At 43.7% G+C, this 12,843-nt stretch overlaps 1 protein-coding gene across 10 annotated transcripts in view; it reads left to right on the top strand.

Moving 5' to 3' along the window:
- LOC121277027 (zinc finger and BTB domain-containing protein 41-like) overlaps positions 1 to 12,843 on the top strand; it is a 71,374-nt gene that overhangs the window by 44,633 nt on the left and 13,898 nt on the right. For 9 of the 10 annotated variants that reach the window (XR_005942788.1, XR_005942786.1, XR_005942785.1 and 6 more), the window contains 3 exons: positions 2,072 to 3,357; positions 9,492 to 9,661; positions 12,426 to 12,552. Coding sequence is in view for 6 of the 10 variants with exons in the window: in XM_041185916.1 (XP_041041850.1) it covers positions 2,249 to 3,357; positions 9,492 to 9,661; positions 12,426 to 12,552 (1,406 nt within the window). In the remaining 4 variants the exon portion in view is untranslated. The remainder of the gene's footprint in view (positions 1 to 2,071; positions 3,358 to 9,491; positions 9,662 to 12,425; positions 12,553 to 12,843) is intronic. The other variant, XM_041185918.1, reaches the window with a different exon arrangement.

Below are 12,843 nucleotides of genomic sequence, written 5' to 3'. Positions count from 1 at the left end.
ACGTTATTAAAATATTTTGCTCAACTGCAGAGGAATTTTTGAAGTCTGAAACTTGCATGATACAGTGCCTTTTCAATTTGAAAATGAAAAATGAAACTGGATTTTACTGTAGGGATTATCTTATGAGCCTTGGTTGCACGCCTGTGGGAGAATCACCTGCAATGGCTTATCTTCCGACTTATACATAACCTCTGGTGTCCCGCTCACCCCTAGGATCTGTCCTTGCCCCTTCCTATTTCTCATTTACATGCTGCTACATGTTCTGCCTCCACCACCTCTTGCAACCCCTCCATTGTCTAAATTGTCAGACTGCTTGTGGAACATCCAGTACTGGATGAGCAAAAATTCCTTCGAACTAAAGAAAGACTGAAGTCGAGGTTTTCCACCCACGGTAGTTGACAGGGCCCTCAACCATGTCCGGCCCATCTCCCGCGCATCTGCCCTCACGCCTTCTCCTCCCTCCCAGAAACATGATAGGGTCCCCCTTGTCCTCACTTATCACTCCACCAGCCTCCGCATTCAAAGGATCATTCTCCGCCATTTCCGCCAACTCCAGCATGATGCCACCACCAAACACATCTTCCCTTCACCCCCCCCCGGCGGCATTCTGTAGGGATTGTTCCCTCCGTGACACCCTGGTCCACTCCTCCATCACCCCCTACTCAACTCCCACCTACGGCACCTCCCCATGCAAACGCAAAATATGCAACACCTGCCCCTTCACTTCCTCTCTCCTCACCGTCCAAGGGCCCAAACACTCCTTTCAAGTGAAGCAGCATTTCACTTGCATTTCCCCCAACTTAGTCTACTGCATTCGTTGCTCCCAATGCGGTTTCCTCTACATTGGAGAGACCAAACGCAGACTGGGGGTTCGCTTTGCAGAACACCTTCGGTCTGTTCGCAAGCATGACCCAGACCTCCCTGTGGCTTGCCATTTCAACACTCCACCCTGCTCTCTTGCCCACATGTCTGTCCTTGGCTTGCTGCATTGTTCCAGTGAAGCTCAACGCAAACTGGAGGAACACTACCTCATCTTCCGACTAGGCACTTTACAGCCTTCCGGACTGAATATTGAATTCAACAACTTTAGATCTTGAACTCCCTCCTCCGTCCCCACCCCTTTTCTGTTTCTTTCCCCTCCTTTTTGGTTTTTCCAATAATTTATATAGATTTTTCTTTTCCCACCTATTTCCATTATTTTTAAATCTATACCTTTTATGCCCTTTTAGTCTTATTTCATCCCACCCCCACTAGAGCTACCTTGCTTGTCCTGCTATCCATTCTTAATTAGCACATTCTTTTAGATAATATCACCACCTTCAACAACTCTTTATGCTTTTGTCTGTGACATGTTTTGGTTATCTCCTCCATCACTTGTCCCTACAACCAACCTCCCCTCCACCTTACATCAGCTTATATTTCACCCCTCTCCTATTTTTACTTAGTTCTGTTGAGGACTCGAGACGTCAACTGTACTCTTCTCCGCCGATGCTGCCAGACCTGCTGAGTTTTTCCAGGTATTTTTTATTTTTTGTCATTATTTTCTGTCCTGCCACAAACTCCATTTCTTTGCCTTTGATTCCTCTGATTCCTTGGCTACATTCTTGAGACCGAACAGGATTGCTGGCAACTTTGCTGTCATATTTAACTCCAAGATGAACTTCCAACTACATATCTGCACCATCACTAAGACTCTCTATTTCCACCTCTGTAGCACTGCCCAACTCTTTAAATTGCTGTGCTATTGCTGGCCGCCCCTTCAGCTTCCATGGCCTGAAAGTCAGCAATTCCCTTGTTAAACCTCGCCACCTCGCTACTTCTTTTCTCTTAAAAGCTATATTTTTGGTTATCTGCCTTATCTCCTTATGTGGCTCAATGTCAGATTTTTTTGCTAATACTCCTATGGAGCAACTTGTGCTGTTTTACAATGTTAAAAATGCTATATAAATGCAAGTAGTTGTTGTAAGTAGGTGCAAACATAAAACTAAGGAGGTCATGTCTCTCCTGTTGAATTTAGAGTAATAACTCCTGCTTATAATTTCAATGACCACTTTCAATGGTTTGTTTTCAGCACACAGGTTGAGGACAAGCAGTTTTCTCTGAGGAACATATTGGACCATGGATTACTACAAACTTCAGACTTTTTAAGTGTGCACAGTGCTTGATTTGAGGATAACCTTTGGTCTAACTTTGGCGTCTCCTTTTAAGTCTTGACGCAAGTGCATATCTGTTGAATCTTTTGGAGAAAATGGATAATCCTTCCTGTATTAAGGAATGTTACAATCACTGTCAAGCAATTCTTCAGAAACTTCACGAACAGCGAACTATGGGTTTGTTTTGTGATATTGCAGTTGTCGTAGAGGGAAAGACTTTTCATGCTCACAAGAACATCTTGTCTGCATGCAGCAGCTACTTCTACACAACCCTGAGCAAGAATAACCAGGAGTGCACAGTTGTCCTGGACACAGTCAGCTTGGAGGGCTTTAGCCATTTGTTAGAGTTTTTTTATACTTCTCAGGTCCCAGGTTGTCACATGCGTGACTTCCTTTCAGCTGCTCAGAGTCTAAATGTTTGTGTACCAGTAAAACATCACATGGAGAACAGTGGAATAAATGGGAATGGCCAAGGATCAGGCAAAGAGGTCTGTAAAGTAAAGAATGTTCTTGTGAAAAAACAAGAGGTGGGATTAGATTTAGAAGACCTGGAGTTGCTTAAGAGAATGAAGGAGGATAATTCTGTACAGATGTTGAGTCCACAGTGTAAGGCTGATATGAACAATGAATTAGTTGTTAGCAGAAAGGTGCACAGTGCATGCCTGGCCAAAATTAAAACTCGATTGCAGACTGCCAGGTTAGCTAGGGCAATTGCTTCTAGCAGAAAATCTCAGCATCCAAAGACCAGACTAATTCATGTCAATGGGAGGAAGGAGAAGCAAGAGACTGTGGCCAAATCCGAGAATTGTAAGGCTCCATGTCAATGGACTAAAGTTAGAATAAGTGGGTCTCCGAGAAAGGCTGTGCCTGAAATAGCGAATATCCCTTTGGAGGAGAGAGACTCAAGGTGTGATATGCATGATAATGCCAGAAATAGCAACAATGCTTTGCCATCTTTGAATGTGGAATGCTCTCTAGCGACACATTGTAGCAGGCCAAAAAGGTCGAGGAGGAAACCGGGGAAGGATTCTGCATTAATGACAGAAGGCCTTTCAGGAGATGGAGATGACATTCTGGAAAGAAAACGAGTGAGATGTGAAGGTTGTAAGAAGCTGCTGCCATATACACGCTACCTTTCCCATCAGGTTTCCACTGGTGAGGGGTCCTTCAGATGTGATGTTTGTGAGAAATTGTTCAGTTACAGGTGAGTTACAGCTTGTACAGAATCCTGGGTTATCACAGCACTCTACCTGTTGCTCCCAATATTGATAAGCTGTATTGTGATGTGCAGCTAGTGAGCATTTTAAAAAAAATTCATGCTAGAATTTAGGCATCACTGGAATTTTTTGCCAGGATGGTGGTGGACCACCTTCTTAAGGCAGTTTGTTACAAATGAGTGATTTTAAAGTACCATTAAAAGTCAACCATGTATGTTGATGTGAGGTGGAGTCACATGGAGGCTAGACTAGGTAAGGATGTCAGGCACCAACTTCAACACCTCTGTGTTCTTTTGTTCTTTTGTCTGTGACATCTGTTGATTATCTGCTCCTATCACTGCTTGCTTGTCCCTACAACCACACCACCCCCCTCCACTTCTCCCCCCACCCCCAAAAAAAACTTAAACCAGCTTATATTTCACCCCTCTCCTTGGATTCACCCAGTTCTGCTGAAGGGTCATGAGGACTCGAAACGTCAACTCTTTTCTTCTCCGCCGATGCTGCCAGACCTGCTGAGTTTTTCCAGGTAATTCTGTTTTTGTTAAGGATGTCAGGTTCCCTTCTCTAAATTAGTGAAAGAGATGGGTTTTTATAACAATCCAACATCCTCTTCTACAGATACCAGTTTTTTTTATTTTCAGATTTAAAAAAATACCAATTTCAGCTTCTCAAACCGCCATCGTGGAGTTTGAACTCATGTTCTCTGAACATGATTCCAATAACATAATTACTACATTATCGTGATAGCCGTCTATAGTTATTTTAGTGTACCCCAAATTCCCTTTTTAATTCTGGTCTGCATCTTGAGTCTGTCCTTTGAACCTTGTGTTTTTTTATAGAAAAGAGGTAGGGAACATTGGCACAGGAGAATGTGCAGACTTACACACGCACACACACAGGCACAACAATGTGCCTGTCCCACAATTACCTGTTTCAATCCCTCCAGACCGGCTAACATCTATTCTACAGCACTAAAACGGCCCTAACCAAAGTTATGAACGAGATCCTCTGTAAACGTGTTGTATTATACCTCCTCATCAACTTCTCTGCAACTGAATTTTCACACAATTGGTAACACCATCCTTGTCCAATATCTTCCCATTATTGGAGAGAAAAACAGAGTTAATGTCTCGAGTCCATATGACTCTTCTTCAGAGCACTGTTTTTCTCTCCACAGATGCTGTTAGACTTGCTGAGTTTTTCCAGCATTTTCTGTTTTTATTTCAGATTTCCAGCAACCACAGTATTTTGCTTTTAACTTCCCATTATTGTCCCATTTGATAGGATTGTTTTCATTTGGTTCTACAGGGGTTTTCCAGCAATGGCTTCTCACCTATACCTGAATTGTCACCTTGGGAGTACTCGTCTTCCTCATCTATATGCTACTCCTTGCCAACATTTGAAGATGATGTGATTCCACGTATAACGCGGTCAACACCAAACCCTTTATCTCATTACCGCCTTTCTCAACCCCTCCATTGCCTCTGTGTTGTCAAGCCTGGTTGTCTGAACTAATTCTTGCAGAAGCTACAGTAGGGAGGTGGTGGCATAGTGGCATTGTCACTGGACTAGTAATCCAGAAGGCCCAGGCTAATACTCTGGGGATGTGGGTTCAAATCAATGGCAACTGGTGGAATTTAAGTTCAATTAATAAAAATCTGGAATTAAAAGCTAGTCAGTGATAGTGACACTGAATCGATTGTCATTAAAACCCATCTGGTTCACTAACCCTCTTGAGGGAAGGAAATCTGCCATCCTTACCTGGTCTGGCCTACATGTGACCTCCAGATCCACAGCAGTGTGGTTGTCTCTTACCAGCCCTCTGAAATGGCTTAGCAAGCCACTCACATATAAAACCACTACGAAGTCTACAAAAAGGAACAAAACCAGATGGACCACCCGGCATCGACATAGGAAATGACAACGGCAAACCCAGTCCTGTCGACCTTGCAGTGTCGACCTTACTTACATCTGGGGGCTTGTGCCAAAATCGGGACACAGTCATACTCACGGAATCATACCGTACAATCTCCCAGACATCACCATCACCATCCCTGGGTATGTCCTGTCCCACCAACTGGACAGACCCACCAGAGGTGGCAACACAGTGGTATACAGTTGGGAGGAAGTCACCCTGGGAGTCCTCAACATTGACTCCAGACCCCATGAAATCTCATGGCATCAAGTCAAACATGGGCAAGGAATCTCTTGCTGATTACCACTTAACACCCGCCACAGCTGATGAATAAGTACTCTGTTGAACACCATTTAGAGGAAGCACTGAAGGTCTCCCCTATTTTTGATGGGAAATTTCAGTGTCCATCACCAAGAGTGGCTCAGTAGCATCACTACTGGCCGAGTCCTAAATGACATAGCTGCTAGACTGGGTCTGCAGCAAGTGGTGAGGTAACTGACAAGATGGAAAAACCGTGAACTCACCAATCTGCAGTAGCGGTAGGTGTGACCAACGCGCAGTCCTTGTAGAGATGAAGTCCTGTCTTCACATTGAGGATATCCTCCATCGTGCTGAGTGGCACTACCACTGTGCTAAATGGGATAGATTTCGAACATATCTAGCAACTCAAGACTGGGCATCCATGAGGCATTGTGGGCCATCAGCAGCAACAGAATTGTACTCAACCACAATCTAACCACATGACCTGGCATATCCCCACTCTACCATTACCATTAAGCCTGGGGTTCAACCTTGGTTCAATGAAGAGTGCAGGAGGGCATGCCAGGAGCAGCACCAGGCATACCTAAAAATGTGGTGTCAGTCTGGTGAAGCTATAACACAGGACTACTTGCGTGCCAAACAGTGGAAGCAGCAAGTGATAGACAGAGCTAAGCGATCCCACAACCAACAGATCAGATCTAAGCTCTGCAGTCCTGTCACATCCAGGCATGAATGGTGGTGGACATTTAAACATCTAACAGGAAGAGGAGGCTCCACATATATCCCCATCCTCAATTATGGGACATCAGTGCAAAAGACATGGCTGAAGCATTTGCATCCATCTTCAACCAGAAGTGCTGAGTGGATGATCCACCTCGGCCTTCTCAGGAGGTTCCCAACATCGAAGGTGCCAGTTTTCAGCCAATTTAATTCACTCCACATGATATCAAGAGATGGCTGAAGGAACTGCATACTGCAAAAGCTACAGTCCCTGACAACATCCTGGCAATAGTACTGAAGACTTGTGCTCCAGAACTAGCTAAGCTGTTTCAGTACAGCTGCAACACTAGCATCTACCTGGCAGTGTAGAAAATTGCCCAGGTATGTCTTGTCCATGAAAAACGGCACAAATCCAACCTGGCCAATCATCATCCCATCATTCTACCCTTGATCATCAGTAAAGTGATGGAAAGGGTCATTGACATTGCTATCAAGTGGCACTTACTTAGCAAGAACCTACTCACTGATGCTCAGTTTGGGTTCTGTCAGGGCCACTCAGCTCCTAACCTCATTAAAGGCTTTGTTCAAGCATGGACAGAAGAGTTGAAATCCCAAGGTGAGAGTGACTGCCCTTGACATCAAGGCCACATTTGACTGAGTGTGGCATCAAGGAGCCCTAGCAAAACTGGAGTCAGTGGGAATGAGGGTGGAAAACTCTCCGCTGGTTGGAGTCATACCTAGCACAAAAGGAAGATGGTTGTGGTTGTTGGTCAATCATCTCAGTCCCAAGACATCGCTGCAGGGGTTCCTCAGGGTTCCTCAGCTACTTCATCAATGGCCTTCCCTCCATTATAAGGTTAGAAGTGGGAATTTTTGCTACGATGTTTAGCACCGTTTGCAACTCCTCAGATACTGAAGCAGTCCACTAACATATGCAGCAAGACCTGTACAACATTCAGGCTTGAGCTGATAAGTGGCAGCATAGGTGCCAGGCAACAACTTATCTCCAACAAGAGAAAATTTAACCATTTCCCCTGACATCACTGAATCCCCTTATGTCAACATCATGGGGGTTACCATTGGCCAGAAACTGAACTAGACTAGCCATATAAATACTGTGGCTACAAGAGCAGTTCAGAGGCTGGGAATTCTTTGGCAGGTAACTCACCACCTGACTCCTCAAAGCCTGTCCACCATTTACAAGCACAAATCAGGAGTTTAATGGAATACTCTCTACTTGTCTGGTTGAGTGCAGCTCCAGCAGCATTCAAAAAGCTTGACGGCATTCAGGACAAAGCAGCACGCTTGATTGGCACCCCATTCACTCACTCCATCACTAACCTACAGTGGCAGCAGTGTGTACCGTCTACAAGATGCACTGCAGCAACTCACCCAGGCTGCTTCGACAACACCTTCCAAACCTGCAATCTCTACCAGCTAGAATGGCAAGAGCAAGCGATACATGAGAACACCACCACCTGCAAGTTCCCCTCCAAGCCATGCATCGTCGTAACTTGGAACTATATTGCCAATCCTTCACTGTCGTTGGGTCAAAATCCTGGAACTCCCTTCCTAACAGCACTGTGGGTGTTCCTACAGCACATGGATTGCAGTGATTCAAGAAGGCAACTCATCACTACTTCTCAAGGGAAATTAGGGATGAATAATAAATGCTGTCCTAACCAGCAGCACCCACACCCCATGACAGAATAAAAGCCACAGTTACCTCCACCAAATACTGGAAAGATATCTTTAGCCCCGGCCACTATATTGGGCTGTATTAGATGGTTTGCAATCCCTGTCCTGCTCTACCTCCAGCTGAGATTCCAACCCCATACCCCCTGCATCAAAGAGATTGTTTACGTGGTATCACCCTTCTTGGCCCCTGCCATTGAAGCCCTCATCCATTATCTCTGCCACCTTCTGTCTTGACTATTGGATGACCATCTGAAGAGAAAAAATTGCAGAGCTACAGGGAAAGGGTGGGAAGTGGGACTAGCTGCGTTCTTCCAGAGAGCTGGCATGGACATGTTGGATGTATGAGCTCCTCCTGTGCTGTAACCGTTCTTATGATTGTATTCCACTATTCTCCGGACCAGCCACTGATTCTCCACCCTATGTAAACTTCTATTCACCCAAAATTCTGCTGCCCATATTCTATCCTGCACCAAATCCTATCCACCCATTACACCCATCATTACTGACCTGCATAATTCTATGTTGAAGTTGCTGTTTAAATGGAAGTCCTTGGATAAAAAGTGATTTTAGAACTGTAAACAGATAAAACTTCAATAACAAATGTGAATTGGTTAGTTGCAATATTAGTGGGCTTTTTATTTATTTAACTGATACAAGATAAATATGTGGAAGAGTGGAAAAATAATTGGTGTATATTCTCTTTTTCAGGAGAGGAAAAAACATGAAAAAGAAAGTAAATTGGAGACGTTTTAAAGGCCCTTAAATCATAGAAGGATGTAAATTTTCTTGCAGCCTTCTAGTAACCTGCCACGTGACTTGTCCAAGAACCACTAACCCTAATGTTGGGGGTGGGACAGAGTTTGTCAGCATAGATGTGCTTTCTAGTACTCTTTTTATTCATCGGATGTGAGCGTTGCTAACGAGGCCAACATTTGTTGCCCATCCCGAATTGCCCTTTTTGAGAGCAGTTGAGTCAACCACATTACTGTGGGCCTGGAGCCACATGTCGGCCAGACCAGGGAAGGCTGGCAGATTTCCTTCCATAAAGGACCTTAGTGAGCCACTTGGGTTTTTTATGACAATTGATAGTTTTACGGTTACCATTACTGAAACTAGCTTTCAATTCCAGACTTTTAAAACTTAATTGAATTTAAATTCTATGCCATGGTGGAATTTGAACCTGTATCCTCAGAGCATTACCCTGGACCTCTTGGTTGCCTGTCCAGTGACATTGCCACTACGGCACCATCTCTCCATACTGAGTAGAGAAAACTTGGTTGCAGTCAGCTGTTGTACCTTTGTGGCGATTTTGAGACCAAACCTTCTACCATTCTCTCTTTCCTGCTCTCTTCTTCTATGCAGACCTCAGTTGTCTATCTCTGATTCGTTCAAGAGCAGTTGATTTTGCACAGGCCTAGCTGAAGTTTCCTGGCTGCCTTAAGCACCCTGAGCAACTGTGTATTTTTTTTGTCAGGAGATGTACTAAAGGTTAACAAAGTGGCTAATTGGATGTGACTGTTTCTCTAGTTGCCAGCTAAGCCAGCACCAGAAAACTCACCACAGCAAGAAGTTATATCAGTGCGACCAGTGTGGGAAACAACTCAAATCCATGGAAAAGCTGCGTGACCATGTGGCGTACCATGGAGATGCCAGGCCCCATCAATGCAGTCTGTGTGACAAGGCATACAAGGTGAAAAGTAAGTGCGAGTGGCCGGCAGCTCGATTATTTTCAGGTGAATGTGTTCTTTGATCATCATCTGGTGGAACTACAATTATATTTCACACCTCAGCCCATCGCTGTGTTGAAAATCCACTTAAATACCTTGAGAGGTGAAATTCAGTCTTATAGATGGATTGCCCATCGTTCACCAGCCTGCATTTATTTTCTATTGACTTCAGTTCTAAAGAAGATTGGACAGGGTGTAAAGTAACTGTCTCCTTCTTTTCATGTCACTACACTGTGTTCCACACAGGCTGTGGCTTGAGAATTGAAGACCTTCAGCTCTTCAGGGCTACATGGCTCTGGTACTGCAGCACATTTTCAATATTGTTTCATTGTTTGGGATGCCTCTCCACAGTTATAGTTGACAAAATTCATTTGGCCACATCCCTACTTCTGCATAAAGGCCTTGTAGCAGCTAACATCTGATCTACCTGATCTACCAATTGTTTTATGACACTGCTGAAGTTGAATTTCACACCCTCCCCTTTAAGCAGATGATTTTGGCTGTAACTGTGCTATAAAACCTTCCTTAAATTCTTCTGTGCAATTCAAGACTTAAAGGCCTTAACACTGGCATGCATAAGGGGACTTTGGAATACAGTCCGGTATGCTTCTACTTCAAATCCAACAGATTTACAAAGCAACATTGATAGCAAAACTGTGGCAAATTGGTTTCAACATAGACAAAATGTGAAGTCACCTACTTTGGACCTAGAAAGGATAGAAGAGGGTACTTTCTTAATGGTGAAAAGCTGGAAACAGTGGAGGTTCAAAGAGACTTGGACATCCATGTACACAGATCATTAAAATGTCATGGACAGGTACAAGAAAAAATAAGAAAGGCCAATAGAATATCAGTCAGGACTTGGGCACAAAGGGTTAGGGGTAGAAGTTATGTTACAGGTACACAAAAGCCTGGGTTAGACCACATCTGGAGTACTGTGATCAGTTCTGGGCACCACACCTTAGAGGGAGCGCGGCTTAGATTTACCAAACTGATACCAAGACTCCAAAGGTTAAATTATGAAACAAGATTACACAAACTTGTGGTGTATTCCCTGGAATTTAGAAGGTTAAGGTGTGATTTGGTTGAAATTTTCAAATTATTAAGGGGAGCCGATGGGGTGGTTAGAGAGAAACTAGTTCCGTTGGTTGGACCAGGCGACGCAGCCTAAAAATTAGAGCTAGACCTTTCAAGAAGTGAAGTTAGAAACCATTTCAACATGCAAAGGGTGGTAGAAGCTTGGAATTATCCTCCATACATGGCAGTTGATGCTTGGTCAGTTGTTAATTTTGAATCTGGGATTGATAGATTTTTATTAAAAGGGCGATAAAATTGAACTGAGTCACATGTAGTGATTAGGAGTGCAATCTGACTGTACAGCCTTCCCTTATTACTGCACTGAAAAGTCAACCTTGATTATGTGCTCAAGACCCTGGGATGGGCTTTCTCTATTGGAGGTGGGAGTGCGGCCACTGACCCACAGCTGACATCTAAGTGGGAATCTATGGCCTCGAAGATCCATGAAATACAACTAATTAGAATATAGAATGGATATTTAGAATGTTTGAACACCTACACTGTAAATAATCCAGTGCCAGCTGATGATTGCTATCTCTGGCCTTTGTTTTTTCCTAGAGCCAGACCTTTACACTTCCCTGGAGTTTGAAGAGTCACTTCAGTGTCAGAAATTTCTTTCTCTTGTCATTTTATGAAACTAGTTTCCGATGATTGCTGTGAGTCCATTTTATAGAATGGGTGAATGAAACAGTTTTGAGTCCACAGTGCAATAATTTTTGAATTGGGTTGTGTTGCTAAAAAGTCTTCTCAAACATGATATAAAGAACTGCATATTGCTCCTTCCATTGTGCTCATGTTCTGAGTTGTGTGTTTTATGATTAATCATATTTTAATGCGATCGTCATTCTTGCAGAATCTTGCATAAACATTCATCAAATTATTATGTATTAGAAAAAATAGTTCAAAATGTTAAACATGTATAAAATAAAAGATTTATTTTGATGGGGCGTTATCAGTTTTTAAAATGAATGCTGCACGTTGTTTTTGCTACCCTCCAATGGCTCAGTGGGTCAAGGCTGTAGCCAGTGAAGTATTGATAAGGCCGTGATTTTGGATTCCGTTCTCTGTTGACTCAGGCAATTAGGCTCAGTGCTGCTGGGCCAGGGAGTGGAGAAATGAAGCAAATAAAAACAGAAAATGCCGGAAATACTCAGCTGGTCTGGCAGCATCTGTGGAGAGAGAAACAGAGTTAATGTTTTGAGTCCATATGACTTTTCTCCAGAGCTCTGCCCTCTGAAATGACCTAGCATGCCACGGAGTTGTATCAAAACTAACTAGGGGTGGGAAGTAAATTCTGCCTTGCCAGTGGCACCCACATACCCACAATAATTAATTTTGAAAAAACCTCCTATATGAATGTTTGTGAAGACGGGGTACTGTCACTTTCCCCAGTTGAATAGCATGCCAGTGTTAGCTGTCTGAAGTCACAAAGTGTCCACTTTTGTGAGCTAATGGAGGGCTGTTAGCATCCTTGAAACAATACCCCAGCAAGCTTCAGTGGCTGCGAGATGTTTGGTGCTGTGCACAGGACGTGCAAGGGATGGCGGCAACTGATTTTGAAGTTCCTGTGTTTTTGTGTGCTTATGCTGCACTAAATACACTGAAATCTAAATGGCCACATTGCACTTCATTAACAGGAGTTTAAAATAACTTTCAGATGATCTAACCCAGCACATCCGTGTGAAGCATATGGAAGCATCAAAGGGCAAACCACCCCTGGTGCAGCTGTGTGAATTCTGTGGTCAGGCTGTGAAACACTACAAGAGCCACAAGATTTTCTGCAGGTAAAGCATCAAAGAAGTGGGGTTCCTTGGGGGTGGGCAGTGGGTGACTTGCAGTCAGCTTTAGGCTTGGCAAAATCAAGAGAGTTGAAAGAAAACTTACATTTATGGAGGACCTTTCACAATTTCTGAATGTCCCAAAGTACTCTACAACAAGTTAAGGAGTTTTAAAGTATATTCACTGTTGTAGGAATAGGGCAGCCAATTTGTGTGCAGCAAGATGTCACAAACTGCGCTGTTAGATGGCCAGATAATCTGTTTTAACGATATTGGTTGAGGGATAAATATTGACCA

Source organism: Carcharodon carcharias, chromosome 4 (genome assembly GCF_017639515.1).
Source record: "Carcharodon carcharias isolate sCarCar2 chromosome 4, sCarCar2.pri, whole genome shotgun sequence".
NCBI lineage: Eukaryota > Metazoa > Chordata > Chondrichthyes > Lamniformes > Lamnidae > Carcharodon > Carcharodon carcharias.
Note: the sequence above shows the minus strand (reverse complement) of the source record. Positions and strands in the feature narration are given on the sequence as shown.